Below are 23255 nucleotides of genomic sequence, written 5' to 3'. Positions count from 1 at the left end.
AGCAGGAAGAGGTAGGGCTGCTAGGAGCAGAAAGAATTAGGTTTGGTACTCAAATGATCCACTTGGGCATCTTTTGAGACTCTCTTGACCAATTTTAGAAGGATGTGCAGCAACCTTAGCCTGAGGAGGGCATGGTAACCAGGAATTGAGATCGTTTTAGGGTCTAGCTCATGCCACCAATAGGACAGCAAGAGCAGCAGGGGTACTAGCTGAGAGTAAGGGGATCTATGATGGATAACAGAGGATGGTGAGAATGTCAGTTGTAGCTCCAAAGCCAATTGCCATGGTCGGGACTGCAGGTCATCCCACTGAACTTCATCTTCCCTCCCCAACAAGGGGTTTACAAGAATGCTGGAGGAACTTCTCCTAGGACTTTGGTGAAGAAGTGGATCCAAATGGTGTAAGAAGTGCACTGTGGCACGGCTGTGATATGTTGCTCAGATCCCCTTTTGGGAATGAAGAATTAATTACCCCAGCTGCTGTGGTGGGTGCTGCTAGCAGTCATCAGCACTTTGAGGGGGATTGTCTCAACCTGAGAAAACAGCCTCAGTTGAGGTCATGCCTTCTTCCAGGGGCCGCCCACACACAATGACTTCTCATCATGGGGATATAACAGCTCAGCCCATTCACCTCCAATGCAGGATAACTCTGAAGGGACATTTGAGCTCCAGAACTTTCTGTGAATCTGCTGAAGCTGTCATTAGACCCACATCATATCTCAACTTCTCCTTCTGCCCAAACCTGTTTTCTTCCTCTCTTCTATTGGTTTGAATCTTGAGAAATCTTTAAATGACATCTCTGTCTCATATTCTGCTTGCTGGGATACCCTACTGCAAATACCTATCTTGCGAATTCCACCACTATTATTACCATCATTGGGTTGCCCTTCTCTCCACAGTCCACATTCCTTGCTGCCTGTAACAGTCAATAGCAAATAATTTTTTCCCATGTTATAATTATGATCTAGTTTACCCTGTGATTTCAGGCCTTGCTCAAAGGACCATCACCAAGGAGGCTTCCCTGATTGATCTTTTTCCATTCTGATCCAACTTTAAAATGTGGGTCCCCTGTCCCCATCCTCTGGTGTTCTGTACCCTCTGGCATTGTGTTCGTTGCATTACAGTGCAGTGACTGTTTGTGAGTCTGAATTTCTTCCTCCACAGTGAACTCCTAAATGCTGAGGACACGACCATGCCATTTTCCTCTTTCCAGCCCTGGTACCTAACACCATGCCTGACTCATTGTGGCCTCTCAATCCGTCTTTGTTGCAGAATGAAATGCATTTGGATTTTACTGCTGGGAAAACAAGGACAGGCAGTCTGAACAGAGTTGTCATCATTGTCTAATTATTCTTGGGTGTGTACCTGCTTATTCAATTTAATAGAAAGTTCCTGACATTGCAGAGAAGGTTCTTTTCCATTTACAAGTAATTTTTCTACCTTCCTATGGAACGTGGTGCTCTCTTTTTCTCTTCTTTTCTCAGTAGGAACTTTTTTTTTTTTTTTTTTGAGCCAGAGTCTTGCTCTGTCATCTAGGCTGGAATGCAGTGGCAAGATCCTGGCTCACTGCAACCTCCGCCTCTCAGGTTCAGGTGATTCTCCTGCCTCAGCCTCCCAAGTAGCTGGGACTACAGGTGCACACTACTATGCTTGGGCAATTTTTATATTTTTAGTAGATATGGAATTTTGTCATGTTGGTCAGGCTGGTGTTGAACTCCTGGACTCGAGTGATCCACCAGCCTCAGCCTCCCAAAGTGCTGGGATTACAGGCATGAGCCACTGCTCCCTGCCTATTAGTTTCCTTTTCTGTAAAATAGGGCTAATTGAAATGCCCACCTACTTCTTAGAGCTGTGAGGATTGCATGAGATAATGAATAGTGAAGAGCTTATATATCCTCTGGCACAGGGCAAGACCTCAAAAAATATTAGTTGTGGTCATTGTCTTCATGAGACAAGAACCAGTTTTCCAAAATACTGTAGCTTCCTTTCATGCCACTAAGTAGAATCTGATATAGCAAAATTGTCTCTATATTTCACAAGATGCAAATTTTCTTATCTGATTAGTTTTCAAAAGAAAAGCCACCTATTTTATGGAGAAGCTCTTATATCAATTCTTAAAACCTGAAATGAAGCAACACAGTAGCACACACAACTTACAGCTGTAATTTTTTTAGCTATAGGAAGGTGGGATCCACGTTTTGAATTACATGGTAAAAAAATGTTCCGGTTCAATGTGGGTGATTAACTGTTTGATATCTTGTCAGGCTTTGACAGTTCTCCCTCTGTTTTACACCTCTTACTATGTCTCATGTAATTAAGAAATGGTACTGAGTTCTTGTCATCCACCATGAAGGACTAGTCACAGATAGTTTCATAACATCTGCTTTTTGCAACCTTCTAATTATCCATAAAAATCTGGCAGAGAGACCTGACAGTTTATCCAGAACATAGAATATGAATGCAAAATAAGATCTTTACTTCTACATACAGAGTGATGGTATAAAACAGATACTATCTAACCTCTTATTTGGCATGCAGCTATGTTGCCTGTTAAAATGAGAGTTAGGTGCATGTCTTCTCAACAAAGACTCAATTTTAAAAAGCATTTTTTGACAAATTGAATGTGGGTCAGGAATACACTAATGGTGCTGTGTCAGAATCTGTTGTCAATTGCTGCCCAATTACTCTCCTTACAACCCATTCAAAAACAGTTACTTCCCTCCCCTTATCTGTAAGCTTTGAGCTGCCCATGCCCTGATAGGAAGAACTGAGGAACTCTGGACTGGTCCAGATGCTTACCTCTAGCAAGGTCAACTCTCAGCCTCCTGTTGCTTGTTTGTGGTAGTGGGTGCCTGTCTTGTCCACCAACAGGCCTGGCTTTCTGATTCATTACCTGACCTTGATTCTGGGAAATGCACCTTCTGAACTCTTACACTGTGTGTCTTTAGTCTGTTGAAACACTATATTGTTTTCACTTTTGGCCATAGCATGTCTTCTTCCTACCTACACCTTCAAAATCCATTTGGACCCCTGAAGAACTTTTTTTTTTCCTGCCCTTTGGTTTTAAATCCACAGATGCCTAACTGAACATTTTCTTTTTCTTTTGAGGCAGAGTCTCGCTCTGTCCCCGAGGCTGGAGTGCAGTGGTGTGATCTCAGCTCACTGCAACCTCCACCTCCCTGATTCAAGTGGTTTCCCTGCCTCAACCACCTGAGTAGCTGGGACTACAGGCATGCACCACCATGCCCAGGTAATTTTTGTATTTTTAGTAGAGACAGAGTTTTACCATGTTGACCCGGCTGGTCTTGAACCCTTGACCTCAGGTAATCTGCCTGCCTCAGCCTCCCAAAGTGTGGGATTACAGGCATGAGTCACTGTGCTTAGTCTGAACATTTTATTTTAGACCTTTACTTTGTTAAGATCTAGTCCTTCTGTATCTTGTAATTTCCTTATGGCTATGACTTCACAGCCTTGCTTCAGCCCTCGTTGTCCTGCTGTCTTTTCTTTTCTCTGTTTAGTAGGGGGAAAATAATCCTCTACCCTTTTAGGTTCAGTGACTGGGGCCCACAAATCAAACTAATAAATAGCAGATTAACAGAAGAAGAAAACAGATTTAATTGAGTAGATATGCACAGAAGTTCATAAAGAAATGTGAAAGAAGGAGGTTAGAATTTGGAACTTACATACTATCTTAACAAAGGGTGATAAAGTGTGGAGAAAAAGCTAGACAAGGGAAAAGGGGTTTGGGCTCCTGTGGTGGGGGTAAGCTGTGGGAAGATGATTAGAAAATGTATGGTAATTAAAAGCTGTGTAATGAGGTCTGTTATGCAGATAAGTCATCTCAGGTAATAAGTGTTGCCTATAGAATGGTTATCTTTCTGGTACAACACAGGGAGGCACCCTTAAAAATGGAAATTTATGTTACCTTTATAAACAAAAAATTTATGTTGTTCTTAGGCAGTTAAGGGGAGGGAAAAATAACTTTTCCTATGTCTTCTTCTTCTCACTTGCCTTCAAGTCAAAATAATTCTCTTGCCAAGTTGGTATATTTGAGATGGCATGTTCTGATCCTCTTCAGTATCCTACTACAATTGAGATGCATGAAAATAATTGTTTTCATATTTATCATTCATGAAGTACTTTTCGTACCTAAAATGACTTTGAGAGGTAGGGACTTTGTTTTGCCTTGTAACATTTTACAAACTGAAGCACAGATTTACTGTTTTGCTAAAGGCCACAGACACTGGATTTGAACCCAAATCTATCCTGCTTCAGCTTAAGTTCTTCCCACCCAGTCACTAACTTTCTGATCCAACATCACTGCTTGGCATGTTCATTTATTGATGGTTTCATTTCTCCAGTAAACACTGGAAAAGAAAAGTAGTTAAACATTATAAATATTCTTTTAAAAACATATCTATATTGAATACTTAATTTTTAAATTTTATCAGCTATACAGATTCCATTCTCAAAATAAAAAAAAAATAAAAAGAATGGAAGCACTGAGTTTTAGAGTGATGATAAATCCACATAGTAAATTTAATGAGAGAGAAGTAGCTTCTCAGCACAGCAATAAAGTGGCTTGTTAGAAACAACACTAGACTAAAAGGCAGAAGAACTGGATCAGTTTAAGGCCTGGCCCAGAATCTTGACTTTTGGTAAATTACTTCACTCCTTTCTTCTTAAATCTTGAAAATTGCCCACTAACTTTAGATCTGGATTTCCTGGCAGCCGAAGTATACTCATGGTTACTTGCTCCAGATGAGTGGTCACTTGTCAAACTACTTGAAGTTGCTTTCTCTCAGTTTCTGGGTCACAAACCTTTCATTTCTCAGTAATCTACCTCACGTATTAGGTGTTGGGGGCACTTTTACTATTCTAAACCACCGGTGTTTCCTGAATAGGGATCACTCAGGCCATTTTCACATTCAGAAAAGGCCCCATCTTCTTCATCATTTGTCAGAGCCTCTGCTGCTGTGACAAGCCAAGTATACCCTCCTGTGGCCTTCTCTGGGCCTCTCCTGTCTCCCCAGATTGGCTAAGATAACAATGACTTGAAAGAGAAGCCAAAGGAAAAGGAGAGACACCAAGATGAGACCTGAGTCTGGGTCTCCTGCTAAACTGAGAGGAATGTAGGAGAATGGGATTTTGAATCTTGAGCCCCCTAGGTCTTTGCTATTCACCGTGTGATCCAGGCACCACAGTAACATCAATTGGGAGCTGGTGATAAGTGCTGAATCTAAGGCCCCACCCCACATGTGCTGAATCAGAATCTCCATTTTTACAAGATTCTCAGGTAAATTGTATACACATTAAAGTTAAAACAAAAAAAGGCATCATTGATTCATGAATCCATAGCAACTTTCAAAATTAGCTCTGAGTGGCAAGAAATATTTAATAGAGCTCCCATGGAGGGGCATGGGAAAGTTGCTGCCATTGCTGGCAAGGACTTGACTCAGGAAGGAGGGAGCCTGGATCTAATTGCAGTAGACAAATTGACTCAGCTAAAAGCCAGGCGTTTAGGAGGGCAAAGTGGAGTGATGTGGGCTTCTGAGGTGAGTTGGATTATAATGCAACGTGCCATAATGGTGTAGTAATGAAATGTAATTGATATGGTTCTGTTATTAAAACGGATACTTTCTTTGTTCAAGGCTTTCTTCCTTCTTAGAAGGCAGATGGTCACAGGGTGAGGAATGAGACAAAAGGAACTCATTCTGTAAAAAGTCTTAGTTTCTCCTTTGGCCTGCTTTCTGTCCATTTTCAGGTGAGAACCTCCCTTATTTTGGCAACTTTGCCAGGTGAGTGTTCTCCAGCCACAAACTTCATACTTTAAAAATAGCTGGATACTTACAGGAGGGAGTGGTAAAATTAAGCCAGGTGTCCAAGGGGTCCAGGTGACGTAATGGTCCCCAGTCTCATCTCTGAAAGATCTTGGGGACTGAGCTGCAGCCTGGGGATGACACTCCTGGTGTCAGAGCTGCCTCACCTTTGGAAATTTCTTTGATGGAACCAGCAGGATGGGGCTTCAGCAAGAAGCTGCTTCTCCATTGCTAAGCTCAGTGCCCATGCCACAGCAACATGATTGCATCCTCCTCCCTGATCCTAGTTTGCTATTTCTTGTTTGATTTCTATTGATTGTTCTACTTTCTTGTGTGCTCAAAACTTTTTTTTTGGCCGGGCACAGTGACTCACATCTGTAATCCCAGCACTTTGGGGGGCCAAGGCAGGCAGATCACCTGAGATCAGGAGTCCAAGACCAGCCTGGCCAACACAGCAAAACCCCGTCTCTACTAAAAATACAAAAATTAGCTGGGTGTGATGGTGCACGCCTATAGTCCTAGCTACTTGGGAGGCTGAGGCAGGAGAATTGCTTGAACAAGTTTGTTTTTTTGTTTGTTTGTTTGTTTGTTTTTAATTAGCTCTTCACCAGCTTCTTTCTCACCAGTACTTTTCACTTGCCTTCAGAAAAATAAAGTAAAAATTTTAAATGGCACTTACTCTGCAAAAATTGTTGTATCTTTGTCATTGATCTCATGACAATTTTGAAAAAGAAAACTCTCAAGGCTCCCTACAGTATGATACATATACTAAATGTAAAGCTAAACAAAGCAATGAAAACTCTCCTAAAAGAAAGGTGATGGGAGGAGGAGATAATTGTGATAAAAGTTAAGGTTGACCTAAAGGTGTGATCAAATTGCACAGTAAGTTTAATGCTGGATTTCTGGCAGCCAAAGGTGTGCCTATGCTTACTTATTCCAGCTGAGTGGGCACTAGATAAACTTCTCGAAGATACTTTTACTTGATACTGAGATTACCATCATCAGTAATATTTTTGAGTGCATGAAATTTACTAGGCCTAGGCACTTGCTATCAACTTTGCATGCATTATCTTATCTAATTCTCACACTATCATTAAGAGATAGGATAGAATAGTACCTCTAAGTGTGAACTCCAGAGTCGGGGAGCCCTAGGTTGGATCTTCGGCTACTCGCAGGCTGTGTGACCTTGGGCTGGTCCCTTACCCTCTCTCATCTGTAAAACAGAAATATCAGTCATACCTTAAAATGGCTGGGGACAATAAATGATTTAATACACACAAAGCATGCAGTGTCTGGCTCTTAATAAGTACTTGCCATTATTATCATTATTTCTATTTGACAGATAAGGAAATTGGGTCTTAGAGAGGTTAAGTGGCTGGCCCAAAGTCCCACAGCCATATCAAATTGGCACCAGATCTAATTTGACCCCTCTTAACCACTTCACATGTTGACTCAGAAGCTTTGGGCTGCTCTTGGCAACCTATTGGGTGCAAATAAGAAATTCCTCAGTATTCGCCTTGAGCAGTCAATGTTCCATTATCTTTGGTGAGAGTTTCTCATCTACGGATTATCTTCAGGGAACTTCTTCCAGCTGTTTGCCTTGGTGAGTCCACTGGGACAGTATCTATTTTCAATGTGACTTTAAGTAAAGTTTAAATAATGTGGGAGTTGCATTAAGCATTATAGTGTGTGTTTGTTTATCTATGGATTCTATTTATTTATATTTATTCTGAGCCACCCATCTCTTCCCAAACACAATTGAAAATAGCAGAAATTTAAGTCAATTGCTTCTACATTTAAAGTCCACTTCAATATCACTTCACCTAGAAAGATGCTTGCCTTCTTGTTTTCTGTGATCTCAGAATACACAGGTCTCCCTAGACCTGGTTGGTGATGTTAAGGGCCAATGTGGCTGTAATTCCCCCACTGCCCACCAGGTGTCCCACCGGTCCCTGCTATCTGACAGGCAGCAGGAAAAATGGCCATTTTCACCCCTCCAAAGGGACCAAGGATTTGAAGGAGGATGGTGGAGAGATTGTGGGGAGGAGGTAGGGAGGATATGATAAGACTCCCAGATGCTGTTTCTTGTCTCCAGACAAAGAGAATTTTTCACATTAGTTTTCTTTGATGTGTAGGTGTCTCTCCAGAAAGCCCAGCCAGTTCCCTGCAATTTAGGAAGCTTTTATTTCCACTAATGAACTGGTGTCTGGCCAGGGCTTTTCATCTCCCAGCTTGAGGCTGGGGCTGCTGTCTGCCTCCTGTTCCTTTTGCCTGAGATACCCTGACAGCCTCCCTTCCCTCCTCAGCCTCTCCTTTTTCTTCTAGGTGCTGACTGAAAAAGAGACAAGAAAGAGACTGCCCCTTCTGCCTTGTAAGTTGGCTCAAATATCCCCTGAATCAAGGGAGTACCAGTGTGTAACTGTGGCACCAACTAGCCCTCTTGCCCACATTAACCTTATTTGTCCAGATTATTAGTGGTACTATGGTAGAAATATTTCCTCTTTGCTCTTAGGTAAGACTGTCATTTGCTTCTCTTGCAGTGGGAAGTAAGGGAATTTGGAACCACTGACAAAAATTTGGTAACTGGGGCATTTTAAATTTCAGAGTAAATCTCTCTTCCTTTGCAGGTCGTTGGCTCCTTGCCTGTCATCGGTACTGCCTTTTTTTCCTCCCTCTTTTCTTTTGGAGGATCACATACAAGTTGGGGAGGCTGCTCCGGAGCCACATGATCTCTCAGATATTGCCAGCTGTACTGGGACTCTCTGGAGTCCCTTGTCCATCACCACAGGTCACCCCAGCAGAACCTGGGCATCTACCATAGACCTGAGGTGTCCAAATCAGGGCAGTGCTCCAAGTGGTCTGCAAACTGGTGCCCTGATTATAGGTTATTCTGTGATTGAAGCTTCACCCAGAATGTGAATGGGATGTCTGGATTTAGCAACAGTTTTTGGAGCTTTGATGTGGGCTATTTCCTCCCGAAGGGCCTTGATAACAAAGACCAGAACACAGTCCTGTGGGAGTTTCTAGCTTCTGTATCCACTGCCTCATTATATGCATGGCTTTTAATATTCGGAGAGCCTTTGCCAATACACATTTTCTCGTGTACTGAGAAACTGGAGCCCGGATGTGATGTATTATTGATAGGATTGTAATTTACTCCTCTTGTGTTGTATCTACAGTGTATACCATTAGCACAAAATATTAAATTACCAGTGTTTGTAGATATTTGTTTATTCAGGTTTGGCTCAATGATATTTGTCTTTTGCCTCAATAAAAGATCGTGAATAATGAAAGCAGGGTAATATTATTTTGTTGTTGTTGTTGTTGCAAGGGAATTTTGATAAAACCATTTTCTCTGTGTTGTGTTTTTGGCAAGCCATGCTTTGCAATGAAGACATGAGACATAAAAGAGTGGGGGTTGGACACAGAAGATGGATGAGCAGCTCGCTCCAGCTCTCGGCACACACTGTCTTCCCTGGCAACCTGCTTCAGGCCAGGCTTGGGGCTTTCTTTTTCTGCAAGAGGGAATACTCAATCTGTGCTGCATTGGTGGGAGGAAGTGGGCAGTTCAGACCTTGGTGCCACAGACACCAAGCCCTGTGCCTCTCTTGTAAAGATAGCATTTGCATGGGACCTTGGGGGGACCCAGCAGCACATCACGTAGAACCTTTTGTAGTCACAGCATTGTGCCCTGGCTAGTGTTTGATAATATATCCTCTGGTCACCATTGTTGGCCATTTTGGTTCCTGACTCCACCTGGGCCGGGTGGCACATAAATACACAAGCACTTACCTCCTTTAAAAAGATTCCAGGTCATAGGACTCAAACCAACCTGCAAATAAAAATGCCACATCGTGTCTGTAGTGTGCTTTTTGTTCTGATCTTTGGGCTTGCTTCAGATCCTCGAATGGGAGGTGTTTGCTGGTTAACTAGGAGTCTGCTGGACAAACAGCACCCCACAGTTGGATTTACTATGTAATTTTTATGAGTAAACATGTTTTTAAAAAACGCCTGTGGCTTGGCTCCTTCATCCTTTGTTGCGTGTGGGTCTTGGAATGATGGGGTGGGGGTAACAGAAATTAGGTTTTAAATCTGTATTAACTTGACACAGAAAAATATTTTCAAGAAAGGTTTATTCCTTTTAGTTCCTGCTGGCAATCTGGGACCCTCAGGTCAGGGAAGGGTTGGAGGAAGGTGAAGAGACCCATCCCCCTCAGAGGTCACTGGCTGGGGGACAGGGCCTGGCCATTCAAGTGACAGGTATCCATCTGCAAAGCTGGAATCTCCTTTAGAGTGAGCTCCTAAGAAAAACACCACTCAGCCGCCAGGCGCGGTGGCTCTCACGCCTGTAATCCCAGCACTTTGGGAGGCCGAGGTGGGTGGATCATGAGGTCAGGAGATCGAAACCTTCTTAGCTAACATGGTGAAACCCCGTCTCTACTAAAAACACAAAATATTAGCCAGGCGTGGTGGTGGGCACCTGTAGTCCCAGCTACTTGGGAGGTTGAGGCAGGAGAATCACTTGACCCCGGGAGGCAGAACTTGCAGTGAGCCAAGACCTCACCACTACACTCCAGCCTGGGCGACACAGGGAGACTCTGTCTCAAAAAAAAAAGAAAAAAAAAAAAGGAAAAAAAGAAAAGCCAAGGAGACCCGTTGTATTCTGCTGCCTGGGGCACATTCTGGAGGTGAAAACCGGTTTTTCTGAAGACTTCTCAGGGCCAGGCTTTGTTCAGGTCTGCCGATTTAGCCAGACTGGCTCCTTAAAGGAGACCCCTTTTCTTAAGGGAGGGGCCAATTATAAAAAAGACTTGTGGATGGCATTCCCTTCATAACTGGGTTGGACTTCCTTTGGACTTAGGAACTTTCTCTTGTTCCATACCTTCTCCTTCCTTAAAGGAGAAACATGGAGTAACACACACACACACGCGCGCACGCACAATCACGCTGAATTGTAAAGAGAATGAAATCAGTGCTAAATCTATCAAAGCAAATCATAGACCCTGACAGCAGAGAGGTATTATTTGTTTTTTTCCTCCCAGATTTCTACTAAGCCTGGTGTTTTAAGCATATGTCTTGGGGGGAAGAGACCCATAGAAAGGCAATTACAATTGGTGAATGATTAATGTTGGATCTGACATTTTTATGTGTCAAATATGTTTAACTGCATTAACCTTTGCAGAATTTACACCCATACTATGAGATATATCTTGTATAGCATCGGAAATATCTGCAATCTGCCTTCACTTAAATCTTATTTACATTTATTTTATTACAGTATAAATGGGTTTAAAAAATCTTCAATACAGTTTTTTTTTTTACCTCATTCTGCAGGTTCTGCTCCCTCTGTGGGGAGTATAAGGGCAGCAGGGTTCCTTGCTGATTGCAAATAGTGTCCCAGTCACCTGCCTGGGGACCCCCAAGAGAGAGGAAGCCAGTGTCAATTCTTCAAGCTCATGTCTCAGTTTTAGCCTAAAGAAGAGGAGGTGGCTTAGAAGGCCGGGAGTTGGCATCTGACGGTATGTGGCATCCAAAGGTATAAAACATAGAGGCAGAGAGGCTTTTCAGTAGACAAGCAATTTTTAATTTTTACAAGTTACAGAAAATGCAAATTTTCATAGCATCAATGTTAGAAAGAAAGATTAAGTGGTTCCCATCTGTGGTGCTTTTTCCAATCTGCCCATCACCAGTCCCTCTGAAGAAGCACGTGCACTCCAGATGTCTCCTTCACTGATCACATTTCTCTCTGGCTGTCTCTCTTCCTAAGTCAGAGTTACTCTTGGTGCTGCTGCTGCTGCTGCTGCTTTGACTGCCAAGGCCTCATCGTCGTCAGCTCCATGCCTCCTGAACTTCACTCCACTGAAATCTGGTTGGGTATGAGACAGACTCCGGTGGAATGAAGGACAAGAGAAGCACATGGATTGCCTGAGGATCTTTTTCTCAGAGGGAGGGGACACATGTCAACCCCAGCCTGTGGACACTGCATTACCTGGCCAAAGGCCTTTGGCATCCTGGAATCACACACTTGGGAGATGTCGAGGACCTGAATACTCCTACCCCTCCCCAAGGATCACATTCTCCAAGGAGGCTGCAGAGAGCTAGTTCATCAACACGTCCTTGCACCTGCTGCACAGATAGACAGTGCTGAGTTGGGGAGATGAGTCTGTGGGGCCAGGGACTCTTGACTGTTTCTAATTTTCAAAGCAGCCACCCAGATAAGTCCATGTGGAACCTCCTCTGTGTTTACCTAGTTGGGATGCTGGTCACCCTCTCCCTTTGTCTAGGTCCCACTGTGTGTGGCATAACTGAGCTTGGTGTGGTTGGTCCTTTCTAGAGGAAACAGAGAAAAGGCAGGTGTTCTGCAATTGCTTTAGAAAAATTCAGCTACTCTGAGCTTGCTTACCAAGGCCATGGAATGCAGGGACACGGGCATTCCTCTCCACAAGGTACTGTCCAAAGAGCGCGAAGAGCACTTTGCAGCCCCATTTGCCAGTGTGAAATCCCGAAGAGGTAGGTGAGGAACTCAGGAAAAACCACAACTCCCAGCTGGAGCTAGGCCCATTCATGGGGGTGGGTGGACAGAGGAGGGTAAGACTCCTTGTTCTCAATCCTAGAGACTTATTTAGGAAGGACAGCCTGCAATGGTCCCACATCCTCCCCCAGATGTGCCTGGAAAATGATTCAACTATTTCTTTGTTGGGCATGAGGATGGAGGATTTAGGGAGGAAGAAAGAAAGCTAACCTAGCTTTCATAGACTTAGTCAAATAGGAAGGATGCAAATATCTAAGAGTTTTCTGTCCTCTCTTAAAAGAAATGCCCATCAGCCCATTGCATGCAGTTGCTGCCCTGGCCTCTTCCTTGTTGTGTTCAGACATGCCCATAGCTCAGTGCAAGCCCCATAAAAGGCTGTTCTCAGCACCAACATGCAGGCTGGATGTGTTGGGGCAGATGTACCTTGTTGTTTGAAATACTTTCTTCCTGGGGCTTGTTCTGACCCGAATCAGGGAGGCAGTATCTCGTATGTGGCTCCTCCCCACGTATCTAGCCTTCTGGGCATTGGGTCTCTCTGGAAAAGGCCCTTAAGCAAGGGCTTGAGGTTTCTAGCTAGTGCTGAGAAGGAGTCACACTCTCCTTGGTCTGAATGTAAAGACTCTTTGCCAGGCTGATCATGGGACTTGCTGGGAGGCAGAGATCTGGGTACTGAGGGGAAGACTGGTTCATCTTCTCCCACTCTGCCTTCTTGATAAACACTCACAGTTCTCAATAATGAGAGGAAAATGCACCCTGCTTGTGAATTATCTGGATTAGATACTCCTCCTGCACTGCTTTTGACTCATTCCCAGTCAAAGGGAAGAAAGAGGCCAGTCTGTTGGCTGTGATAAATAAATGATGACCCAGGATGGTGGGAGGAAATGATGCCGGGAAGGCAAGATTCTTTGCCTTCTCTTTAGATTTCTGCTTAACTCCAAGAGCAAAAGGGTCAGTCAATTCTTTTCCCTCCAGAACCTCTGTACCTGCTCTTCCCTTCCCAACACGTACAGTCCACTAGATTATTCAAGTCCTCACTCTGGAGTGTGCAGAGAGCCTCACCCTCATGTGGGGTCCGTACCCTCCAAGATGGGTACTTGAGAGATGACAATGTCTGCAAAAAGCAAATGGGAGATGGCATTAATGTCAGAGAGTCCTGAAAAAGTGAGTTATTCCCTTATCACTCTCCACTCTCCAGCTGTAGACTTGTAGCTGCTACAGGCAGAGACAAAAGTCCTTGAGTCAGAACCTATATCAGGAGACTGGACCTGCTCTAGACTCCGGGTTCAAGATTCTTCTGGCCACTATGCCTTCACTAACTAAATCCCCCAGTGGCCTTCACCATGGTTACATGGGTCTATAGCCAAGCACATGCATGATCAGAGAACAAACCATACATGGGCTCACTATAGGGTGTGTTTATCCAGTGACCACTCTCTTCCCCCCAGGATTACGTCCCAAGTGTCTTCACAACATTAAAACCAACTTGAACATGAGACTCAAAGAATGAAATCAGGTCCTAAATTTTCCAGTACAGCTGCACCCTGCACCCCAGGACTGAAAAACCAGCCAAATCTCTGTTCTTCTAGTTGAGTAAATCTCCACAAAACCAGACAGAGCTACAATCTTGGTGCTTAAACTGCTCAGCACCCACCTTATCACACCAATTCCCATTATCAGCAGGATTTACTGCCTGGGATCCCTGGAAATCCTTGAGAAAACACAAAAGTGGCTGACGATTGGTTTAAAATACAGCAGGTTCAGCTATTTTAGCCTTGGAGGAAGTTGATAATTGACTTGCAGTGAATATGGCATTTTCCAGTCTCCTCTTCCTGCCCAATGAGCCCCTGATCTAGCCACTCAGCTTTGTTTTTCCAAAGCTCCCCAAATCCACAGATTTCAGACTCACCTTTAAGTACGAGTACGTGTGCCTTGAGATATCAGGACCCAGCTTTGAGTTTGCTTCAAAATAAGAATTTTTTTTTGTCGTAAGATAATGCAGAACAAAGAGATGGCTAGAGCCATGCAGATGAGAAGAAGAAAAGAAATTTCAAGTCTTGGATGTTTCTTTTGCCCTTAAGGCTTGAGGACAGGGAACAAAAAATGAGAAACACTTACCCTATATAAAGCACCCAGTTCAGCAGGCCTGTGCAGAACAGAAATGGCTCCTGAGGAAAGGTGGGGGCCGGTCCTGAATAGTTGATTTCTCTCTTTAATGAAAAAGAACATGAGGCTGGATGCAGTGGCTCATGCCTGTAATCCCAACACTTTGGGAGGCCGAGGCAGGTGGATTGCTTAAGCTCAGGAATTCAAGAACAGTCTGGGCAACATGGTGAAACCGCGCTTCTACAAAAAAATACAAAAAATTAGTCAGGCGTGGTGGTGTGCGCCTGTAGTCCCAGCTACTTGAGGGGCTGAGGCAGGAGAATCGCTTGAACCTGGGAGGTTGACGCTGCAGTGAGCCCAAGATTGCACCACTGCACTCCAGCCTGGGTGACAAAGTGAGATCCTTTAAAAAAAAAAGAAAAAAAAAAATGAAAGCAGAGAAAAGTGGAATTGAAGGAGAGGGAGTAAAGATAGCTGGAAAGGACAGAGTTTGGAGTATGATTGAGAATTGAGCTGAATTTTTAGAACAGAGATTAGTAACAGACAATAAAAGAGAAACTGGTTTTTCCAAGTCAAGGGTGAGCAAGAGGGACTCAGCCCATTTCAAGGAGGTGGTACTAGTTTCACTCTTTATTTATGCACCTCTCAGCAAAGCTTCAGGTTACCTGCTGAGCTCAACCAATGGAGAAAGGGCCTGGCAGCTGGTCCCACCTCTCAGAACCCACACCCCTGGGGGGGCCACGAATGGAGAGGTCTTTCTGCAGGCTACCCATACTTTCTCATTGTTCCGTGAACACCAGAAAAGGGAAATGAGGTCTTTGTCATCCTAGAGTTGGAGAGACACTGCGGGTTATCTGAACCTTGCACCTGAACACTTCGGCCTCTCAGAGACCTAATCAGGGAGAGGGGAATGCACTAAGATTTTATCTTGTCCCGAGGAGGCTGTGTGTGTGTTTGTGTGTGTGTGTGTGCGCGAGCGCGCGCGCTTCAGCTTTTAGCCTGACCTGAGTTGCTATCTCTACACAATGCACTTTGGGAATCCAGCAGAGATAGGCCAGTCGATCCAGGCAGCGCTGTAGAAAGAGGCCGGAGGGTCACAGTCGAGGCCCAGCCAGAGGCTTATCCTGGCATTTAGTACAGTGAGTCTGCTGCTCTCCTTGTGAGAAGCAAGTGTTTCTTTTATAATCCGAAAGGCTTTGTGACCTGCTTCCCGTTCACGTCTGGGGGTGGGGAAAAGACCACACTGTGAGGAGAAGTTAAGGAAAGATAAGGCAAGCATATTAGTAACTTTAAAGAGAGCGGTCTATAAACTTGATTATTTTACCCCACCCCCCTCCCATGAGCAACCTGAGGTCCGCCTCTTGCCCCTCCCCTATCTCTCCACCCACCTTGCCGGCTTCCCCCTCCCTCGTTCCCCCTTCCAAGTACACACCTGGAGGACAAGGGAAGTTGAAGTCTCCTCAAATGTGCCACATTTCACCAGGGATCCTGGCCTGCTTTCCATTTGTTCTCCAGGTAAATCTCTTAGTGTGCAGCGAAAGCAGATTCCTGTATTCTCCAGCGGAAGGAGAGGAACTGAAGAATCCAATCTATAGGACCTCTTAGTGCAGTCCTGTCCCACAGCTCTTCAGGGAACTGAATCATGCCTGCTCAAAATCTCCCTATAAATCAACTATTCTAAACTTCTTACCGCATAGACTGGGGAACAGAGGTTTTGAAAGGTGAATTTCTGTCTTGAGTTCACACAGTCAGTGCAGAGTCAAGATTCTGATCTACCTGGATCTCCCCAACCCTATTTAAAAGCCCTTTACAACAAACCCTACACGTTGCTTTCCGGTTCTGGCGGACCTGACACTTGTCTGAACTATTCTGGATTCTTTCTGGGAGAAGAAAAGCCTCCACTGGTGAAGGAGAAATACCAATAGAGACCAATAGGAGGAGGGCAGGGAGATCTTTCATGTGATAGCTTACTTAAGCACGAGACTCCTCCCCTAAACCGTGGAGCTCATGGCTTCCCTGCCGACTGGACCCAGTTTGCCTACACTGAGCCTCAGCTCTCCCATTTCCCAAAAAGTATTGCAGGCAGAGAAGCGAATTGTTCCTGGCCACAGTGACACACCTACACTGTGTGCTGAAGACTCTGGGCCCCCTTCTGACCTGTCCCTGCTCCCACTCTCCCTTCCTTCCAGCATATCATTCATTCATTCATTCATTCACTCACTCTCCCCCTCGCCCATCATTCCACGAGCATCGACTCTGTACCAGGTGTGTGAGAAGCTGCGTTTACCCTCTAGGAGCTCCCAGCCTCGATGGACATCTGCAAGAAGAGGCATAAACATAGGCCAATGCGGAAAAACATGATGAATATTCCCCCACAAAGGGAACTGCCGCATTTGTCTGTGAGATTCAGGGAAAGCTCTACAGAGAGAGTGACGTGTTGGAACTGAATCTGAAAAAATGATGGCGGGCTGAGTGTGATGAAGACCCGCGTAAATTCAAGCCTTGAGGAAGGAGCTCTCACACGTCAGAGCAGCCTGGGGTGCCAGGGACTGGAGAGCGCAGCCATCTTGTGATGGGCCTGTGGATTTCATTCACAGGTCAGGAAGCTCCGGAAGTCTCGAGACAGGGAATGAATGGACTAGAACTGTTTTTCAGAAGCCCTCTAGGACTGGAGGCAGAGCAACTGTCTGATGAGGAATAGGACTGCCCCCAAAATGTAGGGGAGAGGAGGGTTAGGAGGAGTGCCTAGGGCAGACGATATCAATAGTCCTGCTGGTGATATTCTGTCCCCTCCAGGGCTCATCTTTGACCTCTAAATTTGTTCAGAAAAATGGGATAAGCCTATAGATTTATTGATTCTATATCCATCTAATACAGTAAAGAAAGACAACCTGCCCAAAATTATTATTATATTTTTTGTCTTCCCTTCAACTTCAGTCACCACAGCCTAGGAAGATGCTCTGTGGACTAACTGGACACTGGTTGGTGTGGAAGGTCTAGAGGGTGGGGAAAGCAAATCTGGGTGGCTCTGCTGGAAGTTTCTTCTCCCAGGCCTTCAGCCTGGCTCTTTGTTCCAGAGTCAGCTTGTGAGGCAAAAGCCTTGAGGCCTCCCTTCCCCTAGGTTTCTAGTTCCATGTCTCTGAGAAGCATTCCCCAGAGTCATCCAGGGTGATGCTGTGCTTGCCTGAGTGTGTCTCGGGTAAAGGAGATGGGGAGTGGAGTAGGGTAGTGTGGTTGGAAGGGGAGGATACAGGGCTTCCTCCCATCTCCACTGAAGAGCAGCCATGGTAACCGTGGTTTACTCACTTTGGCTGACTTTGGCCTCACCTTTTGTTTTCATGCACTGTATGCCTCCTTGATCCTCATTTCTCCTCCCCCTCGACCACCCCAGCCAGAGTTCCTCTACTGTTAGAAGTTCTTGGTCCTCACATGCATTTCTGGGTCCTGGAAAGACACTGCCGTTCTCTCTGCCCAAATTTCCAGTCCCATATCTAACTGCCACATATTCAGTTTTTGAAGAAAAAAATAAAAGATCTGAAATTCTCCAAAGTGGTTGAACACATGGTTGGCATTAGAGTTAGGTATGGGTCTCTCTGATTAAATTCTGGTTATAAGCTTATCTAACTTTGCAACTTCCCTCCATGCCTAGCACTGTGCCTGAGGTCTTCGATAAAGGTCTGTTGAATCAACCACAGTTATTTCTATAGGCGAGGAACACCAAAAGATGAGCTACCTAGGTTCCACTGCACAATATTTGGAGTGGGCTGGACTCTTGGGGGTGAAACAGTAAGGACAGTGTGATGCAGGGAAGCAGTGTGTTCCCAGGAGGCTGCTGCGGACCTCAGGGTCCATGACCGTAATGGGGATGGCCCTTGGAGTGCCTGTGTACTGGAGCTTCGTCACCAGCTTCTTCTGATCCAGGTTTACAACTTTGTTCCATGTACTGGGGAGCTGGGAGGACCTCACCCTGAGACATTTCTGGGTCAGGATCCAGAATTGGGAAGCATGCATGCTACTCTTTCAGCCACTAGTCAGGGTCTACACAAATGTAGAGTGGAGGGAGATGTGATTTGATAGCAGTATAAATAGGAAAAAAAACTGGCTGGGCGCGGTGGCTCACGTCTGTAATCCCAGCACTTTGGGAGGTCGAGGTGGGTGGATCATGAGGTCAGGAGTTCTGCACCAGTCTGGCCAAGATGGTGAAACCCCATCTCTACTTAAAATACAAAAAATTAGCTGGGTGTGGTCGTGGGCGCCTGTAATCCCAGCTATTCAGGAGGTTGAGGGAGATCACGCCACTGTACTCCAGCCTGGGTGACAGAGTGAGATTCCACCTCAAGAAAAAGAAAAAAACCTTAGGGTGTGAGCTGATGGTAAGTTTCGTGGGACTCAGTGGTGTGATATGGCTACCAAAAGAGCACATTCTTTCTTTCTTTTTTTTTTTTTTTTTTGTTGAGATGGAGTCTTGCTCTGTAGCCGGGGCTGGAGTGCAGTGGCCGGATCTCAGCTCACTGCAAGCTCCGCCTCCCGGGTTTACGCCATTCTCCTGCCTCAGCCTCCCGAGTAACTGGGACTGCAGGCGCCCGCCACATCGCCCGGCTAGTTTTTTTGTATTTTTTTAGTAGAGACGGGGTTTCACCGTGTTAGCCAGGATGGTCTCGATCTCCTGACCTCGTGATCCACCCGTCTCGGCCTCCCAAAGTGCTGGGATCACAGGCTTGAGCCACCGCGCCCGGCCGAGAGCACATTCTTTCTTCGGTTGCATTATTAGAAATATGAAACAGAAAACAAGGGAGACGGGAGACAACAGTTTTACTCTACTTTGCACTGATCATATTATACCTAGTTATTACATTCATTTGTGGGCTCCACATTTTAAGAGGGGTCAATACAAACCTGAAAGAGAAAAAAAAAGTGAGCACAGAGGACACAGACAGGCAGGCAACAACAGCAGAAACTGTGATGATTCTGGAGACAATACAGTTTGAAAGAGGCAAAGTCTACACCCAAGGAGTAAGTGGAAGGACCAGGCAGCTTATCACCTCCTACCCCCAGACCATGCACACACCCAGGTAGTACAGAACACCAATCTGAACAGGTGGGGCCAAAGGCTTAAACCCAAGTTAATAAAGCAAACCCAGGCCCCTTCCTCCCACCTTGAATGCACCTCTGCTGCCACTTCATTGCATTTCTTCCATTGATTCACTCAGTGTAAGAGTTGTCCAGCCAGAAGTTGTTTGGTGTGGTGATCTTTAGCCAGGTCTCTGCAGATTGGCTGTTTCCTGAAGCCACACCCAGACCCTGCCCATAACGTCTGTGATCTGTGCATACCTCTGTAGCACATTGTATTGCAGCTACTGAGTTTTTGTTTTTCTCATTCACTAGACTGTAAGCTTCTTAAAAGAAAAGAAAGCCTGATATTCCTAGTACCTAGCACATAATAGGTGCTCAAAAACCATTTGTTGGCGGGTGAAAATGAAGATAGGCCTGAATGGGAGGTCTGAGCCTCTGTTGTTGAGGAGACTTGAGGTCTGGGTTTAATACTCCTCCCCTTTACTCTCCTGGTTCCTCTAGATGCCAATGTGGATCAGTACCTATCCCAGATCTTCAGGAGTTATCCCTTGATGTTTATTTGCTCTAGGGTATCTGACAGATCTGACAGTACACTGCCCACTGCTTTATTTCTGGGGTGGGGCTGGAGGTCCCTCATTTTCATTTTCTGAGATGGGCTTCTTCTCTGGAGAGTGTAGAGAGAGCGATGCAGGTTGAAGCCTGCCGTTTACATTCCCCTCTCCCTGGTCCCATCTCCTCCCCCGCCCCTCCCCCTCACCGAGGCCTAACCTAGTCCTTCAAGTAAGGAAAAAAACCTAGGGCCTACCTTTCTCCTCCCCCTGCTGAAGACAGAAAAGGGAGCCCAGGGGACATTGTAGCACTTGAAAGCAGTCATTTTATCTTTAGCGCTGCCACTCTGGCCATTCCTTGCATTTATCAGCGCCTATAAAGCACCACAACAATTTCTCCAACCTGCCTGCAGGCCTTCTTGGATCAGGGGACTTCTGTCTCCACTGAAAATGCTTGTCTGGGTTCTAATTTTTCTAAATTAACATCCGAGTACCATCTTAGGAAAGCGGAGGGGTTGATTGGGGGAGAATTCTTAAGAGAAGAAGCTTTGATAAGTCAAAACAGCTCATGTTATTAAACACCCAAGAGGGAGATCCAGAAGCACTGAACTGGGGTAGTTTGCACCTTCAGCCCTTAACTCGTGGCTGTCATGATTTGGGGAATTAGATTAGGAACATTTGGAAAATTACAGCCTGTGGCTACTGCAGTAGAGAAACAGGTAGCATTTGTTAATTTGCATCTTCACCTAATATTTATTGAGTGCTTACTATGTGCCAGGTATTCTACCAAGTGCTGGAGATAATAGAAAACTAAGTCTCTGTCCCTGGACACAAAGACTTTCCAGATTTTCCAGTGGGTGTGGGGAGGGAGGCAGCTGGTGACAGGTGCTGCAATAGGAAGGGGCAAGTGCAATAGTCATCCCCGCTGCCCCACCAGAGGCTCTGCAGGAGCCCAGAGGGAGGAGCCCTATAGAGAGGAGCCCTATAGATCAGGATGGCTTCATGGAGGAGGTGACACCTAGTTGAACTATAAAATGTTAGAGGAAATGTGCCAGCTGGAGAAAGGAGAGAATTTGATGTGGGGACTTCTTTGGGATAGTAGGGCTGAGCTGGAATGAGCAGGGTTGACTTCTTCCTAAGTAAAAGTTTTAAAAAATGCAATCTCCACTCTGGGCCACTGGGCAAACACTGATTTACCACCTGGGGGGCCTGGAGCGAAGGATGGAAAGGGGATTGAAGGAGCCCACACTGCCTCTGAGGAAAAAATCTAAGCCAAACTCTTCTTCATCATCTTTGCAAGATGGATCTATGCAGGTAATCACACTTGGCAATCTCTGTTGGCTGCTTCACCGAAATTTTTTGTATGTTTCATGAGCTATCAGTTAGAGTTTGCTAAATAAAGAGGGAAGATTGGCGGGAGAGGGGCAAGTTTTAAAGCGGAAAGAATGACCACTGAGCTGGTAGAGACAGGCAGACTGTGAGGCCCTGAGGCTGCTTAGCTCAGCACCAGGGAAAGCTGGTGTGTGTCTGTGTTTGCACGTGCACACATGTGTGCACGCAGCTAGTTTCAAGTTAATTACAATGCCAGAGTATTTCAGCCTGGGTTGCCTAATAGTCACACAAGGGAGATGATATGGGCAAAATGGATGAGGTAGGAAGAGGGGGAGGGTTGGATAGTTGCAAAATTTTTATATGAAAGCTTCCTAACAAACACATGGTGAGCTGCTGGAGGGGAAGCAAACCAAGTTTGGGCCTCTCTTTTCATACTTGCAACACTTAGACAAAGCAATTCGAACTTAGATCTTCAGTTGGAGAATCATTTTGGGGCTCAGAGTGCAGGTCTCTGCTCTCAGAACACGCTGACAGGTGCCAGCTCATCCGTTCTGCTGGAGTCCTGGAGAAAGGAGCTTTGGTGCTGAGTTCAGCAGTTCTGAGCAATAGAGCAATAAAGCAGTCACAGAGCCCCGTCGCTGCAGCAGAATGGGATAATCCTACCATTTAATAAGTAGGAACATGCAGCAGGACCTAAGCAAATTGTTTGTAGGTGATGAGATTGCCATCCCCTCCTGGGCCAGGAGAGAAACATGTGAGGAGTTTGGGGTTTGAGAGCTGGGAAAGAAGAGGACCCAGTTTCAGCCTTCACTCTGAGATTTGCTTTTGGAGCGCTGGGAGGACCTTTGGCCTAAATCTGTTTATTGTCGATTGAAACTTAGAATGGGAGGAGCTAGGGAAGAGATTCTCATCACTTTTACTGAACTGGAATGAAAAGGGTGTTGGACAGTGAAACTCCTCTGGGGTTGGGGGTGATGAGGGGAGAGAGCAGACTTAGGGACAACAGGATTAAGTTTGAGCCCAGACTCCATTAATTACTAATTATGCAATTTAGTCATCATGTGGACTCCGGTGCTCTGCTTCCTCCTCTGTCAAAGGGGCATAATTCAACCCCTAATAACACGTGAGAGCATCCCCCAAAAGCTATGAAGAGCTTCACAGTCATCATGAATGTTTATCACAACTGAGATTCCAAAATGGTAAAATTCAGAATTGTAATGCAGGGGCTGCTGGGTGTTCCTGGTTTCTGGGTTCAGTGTTGGGTGCTGAGGACCTGGCTGGCATTTCCCCAATTTTCCTCAACTCAATCTGGATGCTGACTGCAGCTAACTAATACCTGCTTGTGAGAGTCAGTTGTTAAAATTCCAGAAAACAGCCTGCCACCTGGTTGTTGAACATGTTGGTAGCTTGAAATCAGCCATGGTGAGAAAGCTTATACTATGCTACAAAACCAGAGTGTTCCTGAGAGCCAGTTGCTAGGCATTCACCAGCACACCTGACTCACCTTTCCCCCTCCGTTGGTTCTCCATGTTGTGTGAAATGTCCAGACTTCCCTAGGGCCGGCTCTCCAGCCACTTCGTTCCTCAATAATACAGCATCTTGGGGCAGGAATTGCTGAGGCACCGGAGGGTCTCTGATTCTGGTCCCACAGCCAAAACTCCAGTCTCACAGGGCTGCCTTCTTTTCCTGAGAGATGTCATCCAGTGTTTTGTCAATCTATGTTTTGCTCATACTCTTGTCTCCATCCAGAACATTCCTCTGAAATGCTACCCAATCGTAAGCCTCCTAGCCCCACTTCCTGGTCTCTGCTCAAATGGCTCCATGCGGGCTTCCCTGCCCTGGCGCTGCT

At 45.4% G+C, this 23255-nt stretch overlaps 1 protein-coding gene across 1 annotated transcript; it reads right to left on the bottom strand.

Annotated features, from left to right (window-relative positions):
• Positions 1 to 9306: 9306 nt before the first annotated feature.
• On the bottom strand, positions 9307 to 15062 carry MIR205HG (MIR205 host gene). Its single transcript, XM_011938716.1, has 6 exons — positions 14466 to 15062; positions 13410 to 13461; positions 11596 to 11684; positions 11141 to 11227; positions 9611 to 9650; positions 9307 to 9359 (listed from the first exon to the last, which is right to left on the bottom strand). The coding sequence occupies exons 1-6, from the start codon at positions 14574 to 14576 to the stop codon at positions 9307 to 9309; spliced, it is 432 nt and encodes a 143-aa protein (XP_011794106.1). The 5' UTR covers positions 14577 to 15062.
• Positions 15063 to 23255: the final 8193 nt, after the last annotated feature.

Source organism: Colobus angolensis, unplaced genomic scaffold (assembly GCF_000951035.1).
Source record: "Colobus angolensis palliatus isolate OR3802 unplaced genomic scaffold, Cang.pa_1.0 Scaffold100, whole genome shotgun sequence".
Lineage (NCBI taxonomy): Eukaryota > Metazoa > Chordata > Mammalia > Primates > Cercopithecidae > Colobus > Colobus angolensis.
This window is presented reverse-complemented; position numbering and strand designations above follow the sequence as displayed.